Source organism: Excalfactoria chinensis, chromosome 9, assembly GCF_039878825.1.
Source record: "Excalfactoria chinensis isolate bCotChi1 chromosome 9, bCotChi1.hap2, whole genome shotgun sequence".
NCBI classification, from domain to species: Eukaryota; Metazoa; Chordata; class Aves; order Galliformes; family Phasianidae; genus Excalfactoria; species Excalfactoria chinensis.
This window is the reverse complement of record NC_092833.1, coordinates 1,477,743-1,496,449: the sequence shown is the minus strand read 5'-3', so window position 1 is coordinate 1,496,449 and position 18,707 is coordinate 1,477,743. Positions and strand designations below refer to the sequence as shown.

Here is an 18,707-nt window from a genome sequence, read left to right as displayed (position 1 = left end):
TTTTTGTTGGGCTGCTGAGTTCATCTACCGTAATGAAGGGGAGTTTAATAGGAGTGACGCTGAACACTGTTGGTTTTAATTAAGAGGCTGCTCTCCCAGCACTGAGGCGTTGTGGAGGAGAGAATGCAGCTGGACAGACAGAAGCATTCCTGAGGTGTATATGAAGCCCTGCAGCCCTGATGGACAGCCTGGCCCCTCACCACCTCCAGCTGCAGCCTGTTTTGCCTCCTGGCATCGTGCAGCTTAGTGTCCCGTTCCTGCTGAGTCCTCTCGCTGCGGGACAAGCAGCCCCAGTGCTGCCATCCTCCCCGTCCCCTGCATCCCCTCCTCCTGTGGAGGCTGGGGTTCATCTTTGCTGGCTCAGGAGTGACCCCAGAAGAATCACAGCAAGGTAAGCCCTCAGGGCCCACTGTGGGGCCCGCTCTAAGGGCTCTGGTGGTCAGGGGCGGCAGAGCCTCTGCAGACCTCACATCCCACCCGGGCTGCACCAGGCGAGCAGTGACACCAGACCCTGGGGGTGGGTGGTCGGCTGTCCTCAGCGGAGGGAGCTGGAGAACGAGGCCGGGATGGGGGCTCAGTGCCGGGTGCCCTCCAGCCTGTACCGCAAGGCTTTACTCTTCTGCATGCCCTGCAGTGAGGGAGCGAGCTGAGGGGGCTTTTGGAGGGGCCTCTGGGGGGTGTTCTGTGGGGGGCTCGGGGGGAACTGCTTCTTGTAGAGAGCAGTGCTGTACTGCAGCTCCGGGGTTACCAGGCGCCGGCACATGTGCTCTGTTGCCTCGTCCAAGCCTTGCTTGAGGTTATAGCCCAAGATCCTGGCATTGCCGTACTGCAGCGGCCTCAGGGAGGAGTCCTTGATGTCCTTTGGACTCACGCTGCCCATCCCTTGCAGGCAGGTCCTGGCCAGCTCAGCTTGCCTCTGCCGCAGTGCCCTGACCTCACGCCACATGCGCTCCCTCCCGACGTCCCGCTCGATCCTCTCCCAAAAGGTCCTATTGAAGTGGGTGTAGATTTCCCAGTCTAACCTGTTCCAGGCCTTTATCTTCTCGGCTGTGATGCTGGAGAGTGGGGACCTGGTGCTGCTGTCCCTGCTGTTGAGTGGGAAGGACACAACGCTGTCCAGGTCCCAGCACAGCGTCTCCTTCAGCAGCACCATGGACTCGTCGAAGTACTCTGAGATGAGCAGCAAGTCAAAGGATGCCTCGATGGCCTTCAGCATTAAGTTCACCCTCTTGGCTGTGACCTCCGCGTCGGGATTGAAGCCGAAGTCAAATGTCATGAGGTTCTTGGCGTAATGGCTGTCACCAGCCTTGGGGTTGTAGAAGCGGTAGGGCTGGCTGAGGAACTCCTCCAGGCTGCGGGCGCGGGCGAAGGCCGATGTGCCCTTGTAGTACACGAAGGAGGACTCCATGAGCTGCACAGGGTTCCTCAGGATGGAGAAGTAGACGGCTGTTCTGGGAACCACTTTCTGTACCTGCAGAGGGGAAAAAATGGAGTTTGAAAGGTGAGGCAGGGTGAAGGGACCTGCTTGAGGGAAAAGCAGAAATGGTTTCATCAAGTTTGTCTACAGAAGCCCTTGGGAGATGCACGAGGAGGGCCGTGAAGATGCTCAGAGGGCTGGAGCACCTGTCCTACAAAGACAGGCTGAGGGAGATGCCCTTGTTCAGCCTGGAGAAGAGAAGGCTATAAGGAGACCTCATTATGGCCTTCCATTGTTTAAAGGGAGATTATGAACAGAAGGAAAATCAGCTGTTTGCATGGGTAGATAGTGAAGAATAGGGGGAAATGATTTTTAAACTGAAGGAGGGAAGATTTAGATTAGAGGTCAAGGAGAAGCTGTTAACTGAGAGGGCGGTGAGGCCCTGGCACTGTCTGCCCAGAGGAGCTGTAGATGCCCCATTGCTGTTCAAGACCAGGTTGGATGAGGCCATAAGGAACCTGATCTAGTGCTTGATCTAGCAGTTGATGACTCAGCCCATGGCAGGGGTTGGAACTAGATGATCTCTGAGCCTGACCTAGTGCTTGATCTAGCAGTTGGTGACTCAGCCCATGGCAGGGGTTGGAACTAGATGATCTCTGAGGGTCCCTTCCAACTGAAGCTGTTCTATGACTGTATGATCTTTGAATACCTCCATGCTTTCCTGGTGCCCCCACCTTGCTCCTGCCCCACTCCCAACGCCCAGAGGCCATGCCCCTTACCTCTGGCCTCAGGAAGCGCATGTGGTGGCACAGTATGTTGAACTGAGGAGGCTTCTTGGGGGAGAAGCCCTGCACGAACTTGGCCATGAAGTGGTGCGGGTAGAAGAGCTGGTGGCCGCCCTTGAGCGGGAAGGCGAAGGTGAGGTTGTGCATCTCACCAAAGCGGAAGAGGATGTTCATGACGGTGCTGCTGGCGCTCTTGTGGACCTTCAGGAAAACGATGTTGGTCTTGGGTTTACACGCTTTCTGAAAGAAGACGTCCTCTACCTGCCCGCCATCCCCAGGGGCCGTCTCGTCTGTAGAGATTTCTGTCCAGCTCGGGAGCAGTCCTCTCTCCAGCTCTGTCCTGTAGAAGCCATCTGCCCTCACGACCTGGGCTGTATTGAGCACGGGGTGTTTGACTGAGTCACCCCAAGGTCGGGGTGGCGAACCCATGGCTCGATGCTGAGGTGGGCTCTGCAGTGTCACCTGCTCCATCTGGGGTGACGTTATTTTCTTGTGCTCCTCTGTAACGATGCTGTTTGTGAAGAGGATGCCGTCATCGGTATCTCCCAGAGCTGTGGTGGCACTTTCAGGAATACCTGGAAATATATCCCCTCTGGTTGCTTTTCTGGGTCTGGAGAGCTGGGATTTCAGCTGCGGGGCTGGAAGATGGGCTTCCATCTCATTGCTGCTCTCCACAGGCTGCCAAGCCCAGTGCCCCTCTTGTTTGTCTGGACTGCTCTTTTGTGTTGTCACCTGTCTGTAGTACAGGTGCATCTGGAAACCATCCTGTGTGTTCTCAGCAGGCTCCAGCACAGCCTTCCTTGGCCTGTATGGGTGATCATCCTCCCTTGGCAGGCCGTGGGTCTGGAGGACATAGTCAGGGCTCTCCTGGCTGTGGTCTGTGGTCTGCTGCAGGGCACGCTCCAGCTCACAGCGACAGTTCCTGCAACAGGGTGAAGATGAACAGACAGCAGGAGGTTTGGGATCCCTGCTGGGAGCGCTGAGTGTGCTGTTGGGTTGAGCTGGGGCAATGGCCAGGCTGCTCTAACTGTTTTCTGCTGCCTGGGAATTGCCCTGCCATCCACTGTTCTCCATAAGTGCATGGGGGGGATTCTCCTGCCCGCTGCAGGAAGAACAGCCACCAGTCAAAGGGGCAGGGGAGGGAAGGAGCATGCAAGGAGGGCAGCTCCTCTGCAGCCATCCCCGAGCAGTGCTCCTCTTTCTCTCTATGGGGTGGGCAGCACTGCTGCTGGGTGTAGAGTTGGACCATTAGGTATGACCAGCTTGGCAGGTCGGGTTGGATGCAGGATGGGAAGGACTTTCAACATCAACATTGCCATGCCCTGCTGCAAAGAGGGAAACGAGCAAAGCCTGCATCCTGCAAAGTGCTGAGGCCAGGCAAGACAAAGACTGCAGCAGCCTTGTTTGGCCACAGAAGAGGGCTCAGCTCTGAGCAGGTTGCAGGGGGTGGAGGAGGGTGCCCCAGTGGGGTTGCTTCCCACCCAGATTTTTCTGTGCTCTTGGTTGGGTATGTTTTAACCCCTATCAGCCATCGGTGAAGGGCTGGAGGATGAGTTGCATGTTTGCCCTTCTATCTGGGACATACCTGGTAGGCTGCAGCTTCTCCACCACTTGAAATGAGACCATGAGGAGGATGAGGAGGCTGAAGGAGATCCAGAGCCGACCTGGCTGGCACCTGTATATTGCCTTCAGGTTCCTGCAGGAAACACAGCACTCATTGCAGCATATGGGGGAAGAAATACATTAGGCACAAGGCGGAGGGAAAAGAGACCTCAAGGCTTCCATGCGACACCCACCAGAAATGAGTTGTCTTTTGTTTTCTATTTACTTTTATTGAGCTTTAAGATAAGGTCATTTTTCCGTGGGTGGAAGAGGTGTCGAGACAGCGATAACCGATGAACATCGACAGCTGTGCTTGAGCAGGGGAACCTAGTGGAAATTTCCAGCCAGGATACAGATATCACACCAAAAGGTAAACAGCGATAACCGTAAAGTCGCTTTGCTGCTCGGGGATGCCTTGCCAGCATGATTTTAACAGCGGGAGCAGGCATTGCTCACACTCAGCCCTGCCTGGCTGAGAGGTGTCTGGCCCCTTTCTATAAACAAAGAGGAGAAGCTGTTGCTTCTCTACTGTCTGTTTCTCTCAGCTCCTGCTGAGCTTTACTATGGAGCCACATTGAGCGTGGGCACCTCCAGGTCCTGGAAAACCTTATTTTTTGCTGCTCACAGGGCTTGGTGGAGCTGGATCTCAATGCTAAGCTTACCAATGGGGAATCAGTGGAGCAGCAGGAGGGCTGAGCTTCCCGGAGAAGGAATCGGTTTGCACTGCACTTCTGCTGATGACTACATCTGCTGATGGGAATATGGTGGTGTGTAGTGAGGGCTGGTTTGTGCTGAGGACCTGGTTAAATCCTCTGCTGTGGGTGGGAAAGCTGCTGGAGAGGCGGTGTGCTGCTTTGTGGTCTCTGCTGAGCAGGGAATGGAGGGTTCCAGGGAGGAAAGATGAAGGCAGTCAGAAGTTGCACTCTAATCCTCATTCTTTGACACTGCCCACGTCCTTTATCAGTGGGCAGTTTCAGATGAGGGGCCTGGAACTGCATACAGACCTGCTGGTCCCAGAGCTGCTGGGAGAGGGATGCTGGGTGCCCTCCCTGCCCCAGTGACTGGTGGTGGCAGACACAGAGCCTGAAGTGATCACGTGTATCCCATTGATTTGGGTTTGCCATTAAAACCTGGCTTTATTCCAGAAATATATATATGTACATATACACATATATATATATATGAAGTGTTGTGACTAATTGTAATTTACTTCCAGTGGTTGAGACAAAGGCACGACTTCTGGGATGTTCTCAATATCTAAACATTTAGGACAGTGAAACCTAATAGAAGACACGTGGTTATGAGCCTGGTGAGCAAGCCAGCAGCCACCAACACAGCCTCCCCAGAACCTGGCGACAACCTGCAGGTAGCCATGGCCACCTCATCTGGTGCCACGCAGGAGCCCAGTAAGGGCAGAAACACTTGGCTCAGGTGGTGGGTTTGAGCCCCAGAAATGAAAAGGCAGAAGTCACTGGCCTTGGAATACAGACCAAATCCCAGATGCTTCAACAGGTTTGATGCCATCCGGAACAGCAGGGTTGGTGTTGCTGCAGCAGTGTAGTGCTTCCTTGCAAGCGGTGCTGCTCATGCATGCGTGCTTCATGCAGATTTACTTCTAGGTTTGCTTCCACGGTGCTCCCCAGGTGGTAGCAAACTTTCACCGCAGCTGTGGTCTGGGCCCTGAACCAGCTGCCTTTTTGGAGGTGACTGAGCGAGTGGTCCCAAATGTGCCATGCGTTGTGGCCATTTCCAGTCTGATTGGGCTCGCACAAAGGCAGGGTGCTTCCTCCAGGCTGGCTGCTTGGGATCAAGGAGCGCGCAGTGAGGAAGGAGGAGCTGAGGCAGTGGAGATGCTGAGGAGCTGCACTGAAGGCAGCAAAACCAGGACACGTAGGACTGCAGTGTGTATGTGGTAGGTGCACAGGGAAGGGCTCTCTCTCAGCAGGAGGGCTGCCCATGGGCACTGCATCCAAGTCCAGCCTTATCCAGGCTGCTCCTCACCCATCTCTCCAAAATGGAGCCTCCCCAGGAGCCCACCTTACTCTGGGTGCATCCATTAGGTTTTCTGTTTGCAAACAGCATCACGGGGCCTTCCAGAAGATGCTGCTCCTGCCTAGCACATGGGAGAAATGCTGTGCCTGGGGCTTTGCTGGAAGAGAACGTGTTGTCGCCCCAAACTTCCGCACGTTTAACCATTCCCACCACCACATCCATCTCCAGCCATTCCTCAGCACGGAGGCACCGCAAGGACGTGACCTCTGGGTATAGTACAACCAGTGCCGAAGGAGATAACGCCGTAATTAATAGATAAAATTCCACTTACGTGATCAGGTACCTCCTGAATTTCAGCATGGTGAGCTGCAGCCGTGGCTGAGCAGCGGGTGCTTGCCGTCGGGTTAGCGCGTAGAGTCTGGGAGAGCAAACACGGGGAGCCTGGCTTGTGTGCCTGCATCTGGTGGCCCCTCCCTGGGTGCCGTCCCTCTGGTGCCCTGCTCTGCAGCGCCTGCCCCCAGCTCTGCTCCGGCTGGTGGCAATTTGCTCAGCCAGCCTTGGGGCTGCGGTGACCCTCAGCAATCCTTTGCACCTCGGTGGGCGATGGGCAGGCTGCTTGGGGACGGTAGGGTTGGAGTGGTGGTGCCACCTGTGTTTGTGTCCCTGCTGCCCTCCTTGGTCTCAGCCAGGACCGCTGATGCTCTGTTTTCTCCCATCTCTTTGCAATTGATCTTTGCTCCTTTTTTCCCCATCTCATGTCCTTGCCTTCTTGGCAAAGCTGAGGGCAGACACAGCTTGCTCCTAAGTCCTTGCTGCTGAAAACCGCTGCAGCGATATGATCTCTGTGTCTGTACTGCGGGGAGATCCTGTGCAGACTGGGTTGTGTCTGCATGGCTTGGAGGTCATTCTGCTCATCCCTGCTTCAGCCTGGCCTCCTGTGTTCCTCCTGAGGTCCTTACCCCCCATACCAGGACTGTGCTGTGCCAGAATGACCAACAGCTGAACCCCCCTGCTTGGAAGCCAGTGCTTCCCTGTACCAGTACAGCACTGGGTCAGCTGGCTGGTGAACAATGCAAGACAAAAGAGAACCAGGAGGGTCTCTTCCATGACAAAACTCCAGGTTCTCCTCTCTTTTCAGCAGCTTTTCCTCTGTACCCGTTCCCTTCAAGGCTCACCCTTGTATCCCACACAGCACCAGCAAGGACACGCTGCTTGCATGTGGCCACCCAACACCTGGGGCAGCGGTGGGAGTGGAGAATGTGACATGTGCCACAAGGGCCCTGGTGGTATGTGATATCCCTTCTCCTGTGGCCATACATCTCTGAGAGAGGCAGACAGACCTGAGGTCCCTTCTGACCAACGCCTCGTTCCTTAGGGACAGAGGGGCCCAGCTTGTTCCCTTCCCCCTCCTGTCACCTCTCCCTGGCACAGGCAAGTGCTGCCTCTCCCCATTCACCTCATCGAAACCACAAGTTTGCTGTAGGGCTGCTGCGTTCTCCACCCATCCTGTGCTCCTGCTATCTGACGGCCTGGCAGCTTATCTCAGAGCTTGGGGCCAGGTGAGAGCTGTGCGCTAGCTTGTTGGGTGTGTGGATCAAAGCCTCTACTGCTAATGGGAACCCTGGATAGAGGGATGGAGCTTCTCCCCTCTCCTCATGCGATCTGAGATAGTCGAGCCCATTTAGGGAGCTGTGCTGCTGTAGGGTCTGCAAGCATCCCCAGGCAGGGCTGTGGGAGAGATCTTTTTGCTGCAGGGCATGGGGTACCCGTTCCTGGGAGCACCCATGCAAACACAATGAGAGGAGAAGCTCATGAACATGTGGGTGTCCAGAACTGATCCTGCTCCTGTTGGGGTTTCTTCTTCCTGGATTGTCACTTGTGGGATTTGCTGCTGCTCAGCTTGGCTGTTTCCATAAGGACAAAGCTATCTGTAATGGATGGGGAGTTTCAGTCTGGGGCTGTCATCCTGATCAAGACCTTCTCTATTCCTTTTTGCTGCTGTGCAGCCTCTTTCCTTGTCAAGACTATGCATCTGTGGAACAGAAGCACCAAAGGGAAAGCCATTTGCTCTGCTGGGCTGAGCTACAGGGGATACTGGTGGGTTTCTGCCAGGGTCGTGGGTATGTTGGTATAAAGGGTGTTCAGGCACTGGAATGGACTGCCCAGGGAGGTGGTGGAGTCACCGACCCTGGGGGTGTTCAAGGAAAGACTGGATGTTGTGTTGAGGGACATGGTTTAGTGGGAGCTATTGGTAATAGGTGAACGGTTAGACTGGATGATCTTTTAGGTCTTTTCCAACCTTGGTGATTCTGATTCTATCTTGCACCTTTGTTGGCAAGGCAGGCATCTCTGATAGCCTACACCTGCAGTTTGGGTAAGCAGCATCGTGTGGGAAGGTGACCACTGCTCTGGTGGAGACCAGGGGAGACCCAAGCTGGGATTTCCATCTTATGGAACTGAACCACTCAGCAAGCATTGCAGGACGCTCAGTGAGGGCATCCCCCAAGCCTCCCACCATTCCCTAGAGGGCTGAGGTTCATGACTAATATGTAAGGAGGCCAGACAAGCCTAAGGCACTACTCACATTCTCTTCAAACAAACAGATGAAGTCTGAAAGGACCTTTTCATTTTCCTCAGACCCAGGTTTTATCAAGAGCCGATGACCAATCTTGCTCTCCTTTCCCTTCACAATGAGGCCAATGTGTTCGGAAGGGTGCGGTTTTGAGATACGGTGGAGCAGCTGGCATGGATCTTGCTGCAAAGCTGGAGAGTAAGCAACGGCTTTCCAGGCTCAACAGAAGGAGCAGCAAGGATGGGATGCTGCTGTGGTGCTGTGAAAGCAAGAAGTGGGAGAAAGGCCACCGCTGCTCTCCAGTGCGGTGGTTTTCCTTGTCAGACAAGGACAGGACTGATGTACTTGAATGTGTTGGCAGCAGGGATGGGGATGTAGCCTGGAGAGTGCAGGCAAAAAGGGATGTTGTCTGTAGGAGTAGGCACTGGTGTCCTGGGGCAGATGAGGAAATGTCTTTTGAGACTTTACCTGGTTTCTGGGGGTTCCTGGGGTGGAAGTGGCCCACAGAGTTTTCCTTAGTAGGGAATGGAGAGTGGTGAAGCTCCTGCTGGAAATGGCTTCTTACTTTAAAGTCAAAGCGGAACACATGCAGAATAAATGAAACCTGTTTTTTATTGGAAAGAATTGGTCTGCCCTCTTTAAATGCCCTGAAGAGGGAAAAGCATCATCAGAGGGTCACAGAGAAGCCATGCCCAGGGCCAGACTTCTCTTAGGAAGGGCCAGGAGTAACGTTACTGAAGTGGCTGAAGTTGGAGGTACCTGGCTTGAGGCTGCTGTTCTCTTGCCCCATTCAGGCATTTCAGAGACCTGGAGGTTGCTCCCACAAGGAGGAGTTGCAGAAAACGCATCCGTTATTCAACTGGGACAGCATCTTCACTTGAGATGGCTACACTTGTGCTTCCCATGCTGCGTACCCCAGCAGCCTGTTAGGACAGCCTTAAACTCATTTGTGTCTCTTGGTTTGGGCCATAGTCCTATGGTTTCCAGCTGTTCCGTGCCTCTTCCCACCAGCAAGATGTAACCGAGCTGCGGCATCCTGAAGCTGGTTGGTCTTGGAGGGGGGTACTGGGCAGCACTATGGGTCAGGTGAGCCCCAGAAGCACCACAGAAGGGGGGCACCATGACCTGGGGCTTTCCTAGGTCTGCAATCCATCCTGCAAAAGCCCAGTGGGGGAAACAGCTTTTCCCCGGCCATCTAACAACAAACCCTTTGTGCAACGTTGTTTGCTTTTCAGACCAGTTTCCAGACGGACGTATTCATGAAACAGCTCATGATAATTTTGACGTTACTTTCCTCAGGGAATTCAGTGCGCTGCGTTATCAGCAACGTGTAAGTTTGCTTTCCAAGTCATTTTTAAACCTACCACCCCCAGGGCCTCCCCTTCTGCTTGTGGGCAGCCACCATTAGTGCCTACTTAAGTTAGTATTTATTACATCTGCATCCTTCAGAGTGAGGCACCCTTATTCAATTAGTTCCTATTAACAGCTCTCTTGGGAAAATGGAGTCAGGCCCCTCTGCAGGGAAGTGATCAACACCAGGCACCCCATAAAAGGTACTGAGGGCACCGAAACCAGTGCATCAAGATGGGAAGCCGGGAGCAAAGCGTGGCAATAGCTGTATGGATGCTGGTAGTATGATGGTACAGGGACAGGTTATGCTCTTGTGAGCATCTTCCCAGCTTGCTGTTGGGAAGGACCATGCAGGGGATAAAACAGGGCCTGTGCAACCACCAGCCAGAGCTTCCCTTTGGTGTGATGAAGGAGGCAATGCTGCTGGATGTGCTCAGGTTGTGGTGAGAAGCACGTTCTTGTTCTGGCTTGCACTCTTTGGTTCGCATTAGGACTTTGGCCCTTACCATACACTTATTTGTACTTTAATCTTGGTCACCTTATCAGAAGCCTTTGAACAACAAAATACATCTCTGCTCACCTTGGGAACAGGCTTTGCGATTTCTTTTGGGTTGGTTTTGTTTCCACGCCAGGGACCTCGCAGATAAGTGTGATCCCTCATGAACCCGGACTTTGTCTGGCAGCCTCCCAGGCCTACAGCCTCAGTGGGGTTCCAGCTGTCACTAGGGGTTGGTTTCTGCTTTCCCTGACCAGCTGGGTGCAGCTGGAGGCACAGGGAATGAACTTGCCTTTCCCAGCCCTCTTTGACCATGGAGAGTATGGCAACGTGTCCCTTTTCAGGGCTGGCTGGCTGCATGGGTTCACCTGCCATCTATGATGTGTCCTTGTCATGCTTTTGTCTTGGAAAATATGATTTGTCTTGGAAAGTCGCATTTAACCTGAGAAAGGCCAAAGATGAACAGAGACTGAAAAATGGGTAAAGGAAGGACCAACTGCTGCACGGCAAGGAAAGGGGAACAGAAGAGAGGTAATGCCAGCAAAGCAGGGAAAGCATGGCTCCCCTCTTCATTTGATGTCCTTTCCAAGGCATTCTGAGGTGAAATGTTGGTATTTTTTTGCCTGCTGCCCCAAAATTCTTGTGTGTTTTCAGACATAGGCTGGTCCAGCCTGGCCTGGTGCACGTATCAATATAGTAGAAATGGCTTTCAGATGAAGCTCAGATAAAAGAGCTGCGTTGACTGAGGGAAACCAGGCAGAAGAGGAATTTACACCGAGAATGCCTTAGGAAACAGATCAACGTGCAAACAGGGTGGGGAGCTCATGCTCTGATGTCACCTCCTATTTATTAAAAGCACGAGTGGGAGCCCAGGTAAACACCGGTGTCTCACCTGAGAAAACGAAAACAAAACATCACCGTGTTGAAACGTAGGAGAGAGTGTGTATGACTTCTAGGAAAGCTGCATTGACATGCGGGTGTGAAACGGCTGCCCCACAGGTCCGGGTTTGCACAGTGGTCTGGCATGCGGAGGAGCGGTAGGGACCAGATGCTCACTTTGCTTCCTAAAGCTGCTCCTCCCGACCACGGCTGAGCAGAAAGGCACAGATTGGGAGTGTGGGTCTCAAAAGCAGCGTGTGGGAGAGGTTTCTTGTGGCTGTTTGTATGTTGGTGGGCTCAGACTGCTTGTCTGCAGGTGGCCTTGGGATCAGACAGTGAGCAGGATTGGGAGCACAGGGCTGTGCTGCAAGAATGACATTCAGTTGGGATATTTCACCACCAGGGAGCAGATCGTCCCAGGCTGTGCTTTGTCACCATCATGATATTTAATCACTGTATGTGTGAGTTCAGGCTCTGCTTCCAGCAGGGAGGAGGAGCTGGTTGGCTCGGATAGCTTTTGTAGGCAAGGCACTTAAAGCTTCGCACTGCTTGTCCCTGTAGGGGTCATCGAAGCAGCACAGAAACAGCAGATTGGCTGCCCAGAGAGATCCAGGGGGTGGCTGGGACTGCTTGGAAGCTCCATGCACCAAAGAAGGGCTGTTTCTGCTTTTCCCTTCACCACACTTTCCCCCTTCCCACCCCCAGGTTGATTTCATAGCATCAGCTGGAATGGCTGCAATCAGCAGCACATTCACAAGGAAGGGTTCTTCCTTTTGCCAGCACCTTCAAATTGAAAAGTCTGGGAGTCATCTCCTGCTTTCTTCTTAATAACAAAAGGCCTTTTTTTCCCATTCCAAATGCTTTTTTAAGATGCATTCTCAAAACGTGGGGGTCTGCTGCTTCTCCCTTTGGCCAGAAGGACTCTGGACTTGAAGCTTTCCTATGGGGAGAGCTGCTCCCTCTGAAGTGCCTGCAGAAAAGTCGGTATTTTTTAATGAAGGAATGAATCCATTTTGCTGCTTTTACACAGAATGGTGCTGCTTTGGGCAATCTGTGGCCCATGGTGCAAATGGGGAGTGTCCGCATACAGCAGCAGCTGCAGGTTGACAGTAGGACTGGGTGTTCTTAGAGGCTTTTACCAGCCTTCGTGATTGTGATTCTAGGTCAGGCTCCCGCTGGGCTCCCAGGAGCTCTGTTCAGTTCTGCTGCAGCTCAGCTGGTGGCGGAGCTGCAGGTAAACCTAAATCCCATCACCACTCACGTCCACATTGTTGGTCAGACTAAATGGCATTAGTGGTCTTTTCCTTTTCCAACCTTAATGATTCTGTGACAAGCTGTGGCTAAAGCAGCAGGCCGTGGCGGGCTCGAGGTCATGGCATTTCTTGCAGAGCCATTGTGTTTGAGCACGGGCTGTGCAAACCGCACTACGTGCCGGGCCAAGGCCGCTGCTTCTCACTGGCAGCAGGTCAGGGGTTCAGAGGGACGGGTCTGGGTCCAGAGTCTATGTGTGAGGAGAGCTGGAACCCATGGGACGGGCTGGGAGCTCAAGTGGAGGTGGTGTGGAGGAGTGGGCTGGTGGGCAGCGGGCACACAACACACAGCATTTCCTGCTGTGGCCCCGTGCCATAAATGCGGTCCTACAGATAGCCCAGGAGCTGAGGAAGGTGGGCATGGAGACCCTCGTGTGCTGTGCTTTGGGCACGGATGTTTTCCCTCCTGTTGGGTCCTCTGGTTATGTCTCTTCTGTTGCTGGTTCAACACGGGGGAGGGGGTGATTTGCATGGGAAGGCACCCCAAAGCCACGATTGCTCTTTGCAGATGTTCACACAACCCTCCTCCCGAAGGAGGCAGCTCCAAATAGTTGTCCAGGGTTGGGACAGGTGTGTTTGCTGAGCAAGCACCGCTGTTTGCTCAGAGGGGACCCAAGTTGTGCTGCAGACCTTTGTCCTAAGGTACTACAACCTGCACCCTTCTCCTCTGCTGCCCAGGCTTCAGCTCCTTTCCTCTGCCATGGGCCAAGGGAATGACCTTCCTCTGGGCCATTTATTTTCCTCTCTGTTGCTTTTCAATGGTGTCTGTTGGCAGGGCACCGAGGGATTCCTGGCCCCCTGGGCTCTGTTTGTATTCCCGTGGCCACACTGGGACGAAGGGTTCTGCATTCAGACAAGAAATTGTATAGGGACAATGAGCTTCTTGGTGCCTCTCTATGGGGCTCTGGAGTGCAATGGGCTGCTGAGACAGCTTATTTTGGCTGATGTGCTGAGAAAGCAGGCTGTGCAGAGAGTGACATGGGATCCGAGGAATTTTAGGATGGTTGTGGGCATAGTGCGTTGTGTCTGTGTCAGAAGCACTGTACAGTGTAGCAGGTCAGAGGGATGAGCCATGGGGCAGAGGCAGAAGGGGACTCAGCCCATCAGCTGCTGCCTCACTGCAGTGCAGCAAAAGGCACAGCAAAGGGCAAATTTACCTGCAATTCCCTGGCTCATGTTGCATGCATCTACCCTGGGCAGGACCCTGTATGGTCCTCACATGTAACCCTGTTCAGATCTAAAGACGTGGATGTAAAATGAGGCAGAGAAGATGAGGTAGTGGGGGTGATTTGGGGTCTGGTTTAATAGCTGCATGTCTCCTGAAGACAGTGGGAAAAAAGCAGTGTGAGGTGGAATTCTTCCTTCCCGCAACTCGCATCAAGGAAAAGGAACTGGAAAAGATGGAGAGAAACAAAGCAGGAAGGAACTGCTCGGATTTTGGTGGTGGAAACGCTGATGGCAACCAGAATTCATGGAGCATACTGTGGGTGCCATGCTCCCACAGTGCTGCTCAGTGCATGAGCCAGGCAGGACCCATTGGCAGCCTTGACCTCTCTCCATCAGCATGCCCCAGCAGTGTCCCTCAGGACACGCTTCCTGTACCCTCCAGCCCTGCCTTTCTGCCTCCCCACTTTTATTTTTAAGCGGTCACCTGTGACCAGGAGGAATTACACTGTGGCAGTCGGATCAATGAGCAACCTGTACTTTGGTGCTTGTGAGTACAGTGGACCTAGCCCTGGTTCATGCTGCAATGTGTTAACCTCTGCTGGGTCTGGGCTGAGCTGCTCCTGGTGCCGATGTCTCTCCTTAATACTGGGGCAGCCTGGCTTGTCGTCAGTTAATCCTTTAATTTGGCTTTGATAATGATAAGTGGGAACCACCATGTGCGCCCACCATTGCAGGTTGCTGCAGCAGGCTGGTTGCCCTCTGAAGATAGCCCTTGGATAGCAGAGGAGGGCCAGATCTCACATTAGAGGGCTGAAACTGAGTGAGAGGAACCTGCATTGTTTTGCTTCTCCCCAGATAACACCTTCACATTCTACTGGTCAAATTATTCCATTAAAACAAACCTGATTGCCCTGCCCATGACAGGGAGATTGGAACCAGATGATCTTTGAGGTCCCTTCCAAGCCAAGCCACTCTATGCTTCTATGGAAAAGCCCCACTGCAGTGCCTGCAGCGCTCCTGTTTGTGCTAGCATCCTTTGTATGAGGCAGGAGAAGAGATGGGCTGATGGCTGTGGCTCCCCTGGCATGCACTGCCATTACACAAGCGAGATGTCCTTGATGCAAGGCCAGCCCGGTCTTTTCATGGGGATTTCCCACATCAAGGGGAATGTGCAAGAGGAACAAATGTGTTGTTTGCCATTGGATCTTCACAAAGCTTTTCGTGCTGTTTGTTCATGTTATTTCTCCAAGGCATGTTTATAGCAGGCAGGGTGTTGTCTGCTCAGAGCTGTGAGACTCCTTGAAGAGCCAGCACTCGTTTGGGCTGGTGACAAAATCATCGCTGCCGTGCACAAAACATAACTGCCCAAAATGAAGCAGGCCATAAATGGACCCAGTGTGGTCTCACTGCCCCACTCCAAGGTCAGGACCGCGTTCTCCCTTTTGGTGAGTAACATTTCATGCAGTGCTGCACAGAGAACCACACACACAGCTGCACAGGGAGGTGGGGCAGTCACTGTTCCTGGAGTTGTTCAGAGCCTGGAGATGTGGCACTGAGGGATGTGGGCACGGTGTGATGGGTTGTTGGTGGGTCTGATGATCTTACAAGTCTTTTCCAACCTTAATGATTCTAAGGCTATGGGCACAACCCTTATTTGCTGCCAATTCCCCAAAGGAGTTAATTTTCGTTTCCTTCTGAGATAAGAAGATTGGTGGCATGACGCTATTTCTCCCCATGCAGTGTCCTTTGTCTATAGTATAACCTATCATTAAACTATGGCATGAAACCCCATTACCCAAACCTTACGCAACTTTCAGCAAAGCCACCTCCAGCCACAAGTCTCCTCTTTTCTCCTTCACCGCCATGTCACCAAACTCTGTCCCTGGAGCCACCCCCAGCCAGCCCCCTGCACCTCCCTAGGATTTGTTCTCCTTTATCCCCATAGCTGGAAATGCCCAAGAGGATTAAATTGCCAGGGGAGAAAGGGGGGTGTCTAAATATCTACAGGAGGGGATTTGAAATCTGCTTAGCTTGGCCTTTTGCTTCCCACTCTTTGCTCCTCCCAGGGCTCTTGGTATTTCTAAGAGTTTTATTATTTACCATATTGCAAAACAGCAATTTCTGGAAGGGACAGAGCAGTTTGAGAGCCAGGCGTTGGAACTAGATGATCTTTAAAGATCCCTTCCAACCCAAACCATCCTGTGATCATACGACCGAGGAATGGCATGGTGAGGACGGGAGGAGCTGTTCCCCACATGTGCCAGGGTTTTATCTTGCTGGGAACATCTTGACTGAAGACCAGGAAACTAATTCCTGTGCCACTTGGGAGGGTTGGTTGAAAGGTCAAGCCTGCTTGAGAGCTCCTGAGGCATAATGTGAGTAGGAGAGGTCTTGCTGGTGCTATGGTAGGCATTAGCATTGGTAGGGAAGAGACGTCTTCTCCAGTCCTCTCTGCTGGCTGTGCAAGGAATTCTGGACCCTAACCCATAGTGAGCAGCACACCGTATGAGGTGTTTGCGTGGCTCATGGCTGTTGAATTTCCCTTGCCACGTTCAAGAACCTCAAGCAGAGAGAAAAATTAATTTAACTAGAGGTCGAAAGGTCTCCAATAAAGACTAAGCCTTGCTGTTATTCTGAAGCCCAGTTTCCATTAACTCCTTTCAATGCTGATTTAGAATGACAAAATGGAAGGGAATGCTGGCCAACGTATGTTCTGTTGGTTACAAAATCACTGCTGATCAGCCAGGGGATGGGACTGCCATAAGAGCATTTACTGCTGCCAAGGAAGGTGGCTTTGGCCAGGACACGTGTAATAACGTGTGGTGACGGTGACAGGTTAAAAATGAGCCATTGTGAGGCTTTGCATGAGGATAGGTGTTTGGTATTAATGATTACCGTGAATTAGCTAACTGGAAAGGGGCTGAACAGCTAATGGTAGAGTTCATGCCGACCTATTGGTGACCTGACCCCTTTCCCGCTCACTTGATGCCCAAACCTCGTTTCTGGCTGCAGAGCCATCTTGCAGCTGAACACAATGGGGACTGTGCCAACCCAGCTGGGCTGCCCATGGGCTGTGCAGGGCGATAAGAGACTCAGCTCCTGCTCCTTGGGCCCATTCCAGCAGCGCTGAGCACTGCCAGCCCCGGGATGTCTAAACAGCAGCTGAAGGAGCTCCCAAAACAGAAGACATAGCTGAGTGTCCCCTTGTATAGGTGCTGCACCTTGAGTCTGGCTGTGATGTCCTATGATCCACTCTGCTACCATCTCGCTCCTATCCCCTTCCTGCATGGACGCTGCCAGTGGCCTGGGCTCTGTCACCATGGGGGAATGTCTGTGCTCCTGCTCCTTCTGCCCAGTACCTGGATGTCCTTGTGAGCCCCAGCTCCCCTCTCCACTGCAAACAACGTGGTGTTGGGCACCCTGAGCCGGGTGGCCCTGCTAGAGCAGGGATTGGGCCAGAAAAGCCCAACCACAGCCATTTTGTGCCTCCATGAAATTAGCCACCTTCTCTTGTGTTCTCTTCCTAATTAATATCGATAGTCTTTCTTTCCTGATTATCAATATTTGCTGGTTTGTTCCCATCAATCTTTAGGAAACACCCAGGAAGCAGGCATGAATCCAGCAGCTCCATGAATCCAGCAGGAATCATCAGCCCTCTGTGCCTTCCTGTGCTCCCTTCCCAAAGCCCCCCATGAACATTGCAGTTCCCAGGGCTGCACAGAGCTGCTGGTAACCCTGTTAACCTTTGGGTTAATCAAGCAAACTGGAATCCTTCATTAGAAGGAATGTCACTAATTACATAGCCAAGAGGCTAAGAGAGGTTTGCATTGACCCCTGGCAGCAGAGCACAAATCACTGCTGAGCTCAGCAGTGGGGCTGGGAGATTGCTGGAGGCTTGGTTGAAAGGAGGCAGCTTCTCCATCAGCAAAACCTTTTTTCTCACCAATGCTGGGCATTTGCTGGAAGGAGAGCATGCATAGGGTTGGGGTTAGGGTTATGGGGCTGTGGCACTGTCCTGCAGAGATCCTATGCAAGGCAGAAAGTGTTGAGCTGCTGGGCAGGCCAGCATTAGCACCTAGCCAAAAATGCAAACCTGTAGTGGTATGACATGGTAAGCAGCTCTGGGCAAGAGGCTACAGTCTGCAGCTGGGCTTAGTGCTCTGAGGCATAAAGAACTGCTTAAAATGGACAGAGGGCTCTTTGTTTGCTGTGTGAGGTTTAGAAATTAAGCAATATTTAGAAGTAAATATTGATTCAAGCAACATCTGCTCCTACTCTCCACCGGCCACTTTGGCTCATCCCAGGTAGAAAACAGCATATTGCAACACAGCCCAAACCTGACACCGAGCATTTCTCCTAATCAGTGGGGAAACAGGTTCATGGCATTTCCTGAAAATAAACTAACCACACTGACTCTGGAGCTGAAGCACGGCTTCCAAAGTGGCCTCTGGGTCTAGAGAGGTGTTGGGAACATGCTTCTGGAAAGACTGCAGGATGCTCTTGGGGCATTCGTGAGGCATTGGGATTCCAGGCTGGTCTCAGTCACTGCTGGGCACGGGCACACTGGCAGGGCTGGCACTGCTGCTGGAACACTGTGCTGACTTGGGGGCCAAGCAGGTGCAGTAGGCATGTGTGCCCCATGGGCTACCAGCAGGGAGGGAGGTCTGGAAAAGGAAACAGGAAAGAGGAAAGGAAAGGACTGTGGAGATGTGGCACTGAGGGACGTGGTCAGTGTGTTTGATGGGTTGGTGGTTGGACTTGGGGACCTTAGAGATCTTTTCCAATCGTCTAGAAATTCATTCCCATCAGGCTGCCCTCCTTGCCTTTACCCGCCGTGACATGACCTGCGGACAGCATGGGATGGGAACTGGAGCCCAGCTGTTGGATCTGATCACGTTGGTACCTTTGTCATGGGCAGGTTCCAGCTACAGCTGAGCCATAAACTACATATTCCCGTTTCCAGCGGGAAACAAGCCAAGCCCTACAGATAAACCTGAAGCACTGGTGTATGTTGCCCTCAGCCAATCTCACCGTGCCGGCTCCAGCTTCATCCCAGCCCAGTCACAGCAAGCATTCTTCCTTAGGACGCAGCCAAAACTCCAACCCGGTTTCAACCACAAAATACAGCATATCCATA

General features: G+C 52.9%; 2 protein-coding genes across 2 annotated transcripts in view; one reads left to right on the top strand and one right to left on the bottom strand.

Annotated features, from left to right (window-relative positions):
* SRPRB (SRP receptor subunit beta) overlaps positions 1-18,707 on the top strand; it is a 40,683-nt gene that overhangs the window by 2,371 nt on the left and 19,605 nt on the right. The window lies entirely within an intron of this gene.
* Positions 575-15,435, bottom strand: LOC140255993 (galactose-3-O-sulfotransferase 2-like). The gene is made up of 5 exons (XM_072344104.1): positions 15,377-15,435; positions 6,128-6,214; positions 3,788-3,898; positions 2,197-3,124; positions 575-1,471 (listed from the first exon to the last, which is right to left on the bottom strand). The coding sequence occupies exons 1-5, from the start codon at positions 15,433-15,435 to the stop codon at positions 575-577; spliced, it is 2,082 nt and encodes a 693-aa protein (XP_072200205.1).

What these genes read in the sequence shown, in the direction of transcription:
- LOC140255993 (XM_072344104.1), bottom strand. Translation starts at nt 15,435, where the DNA reads ATGGCGGTGAAGGAGAAAAGAGGAGACTTGTGGCTGGAGGTGGCTTTG. An exon ending in TTCAGGAGGTACCTGATCAC is followed by an intron (nt 3,899 to 6,127) that starts GTAAGTGGAATT and finishes TGTTTCCTGCAG; the next exon opens with GAACCTGAAGGCAATATACA. An exon ending in TGCGCTTCCTGAGGCCAGAG is followed by an intron (nt 1,472 to 2,196) that starts GTAAGGGGCATG and finishes TCCCCTCTGCAG; the next exon opens with GTACAGAAAGTGGTTCCCAG.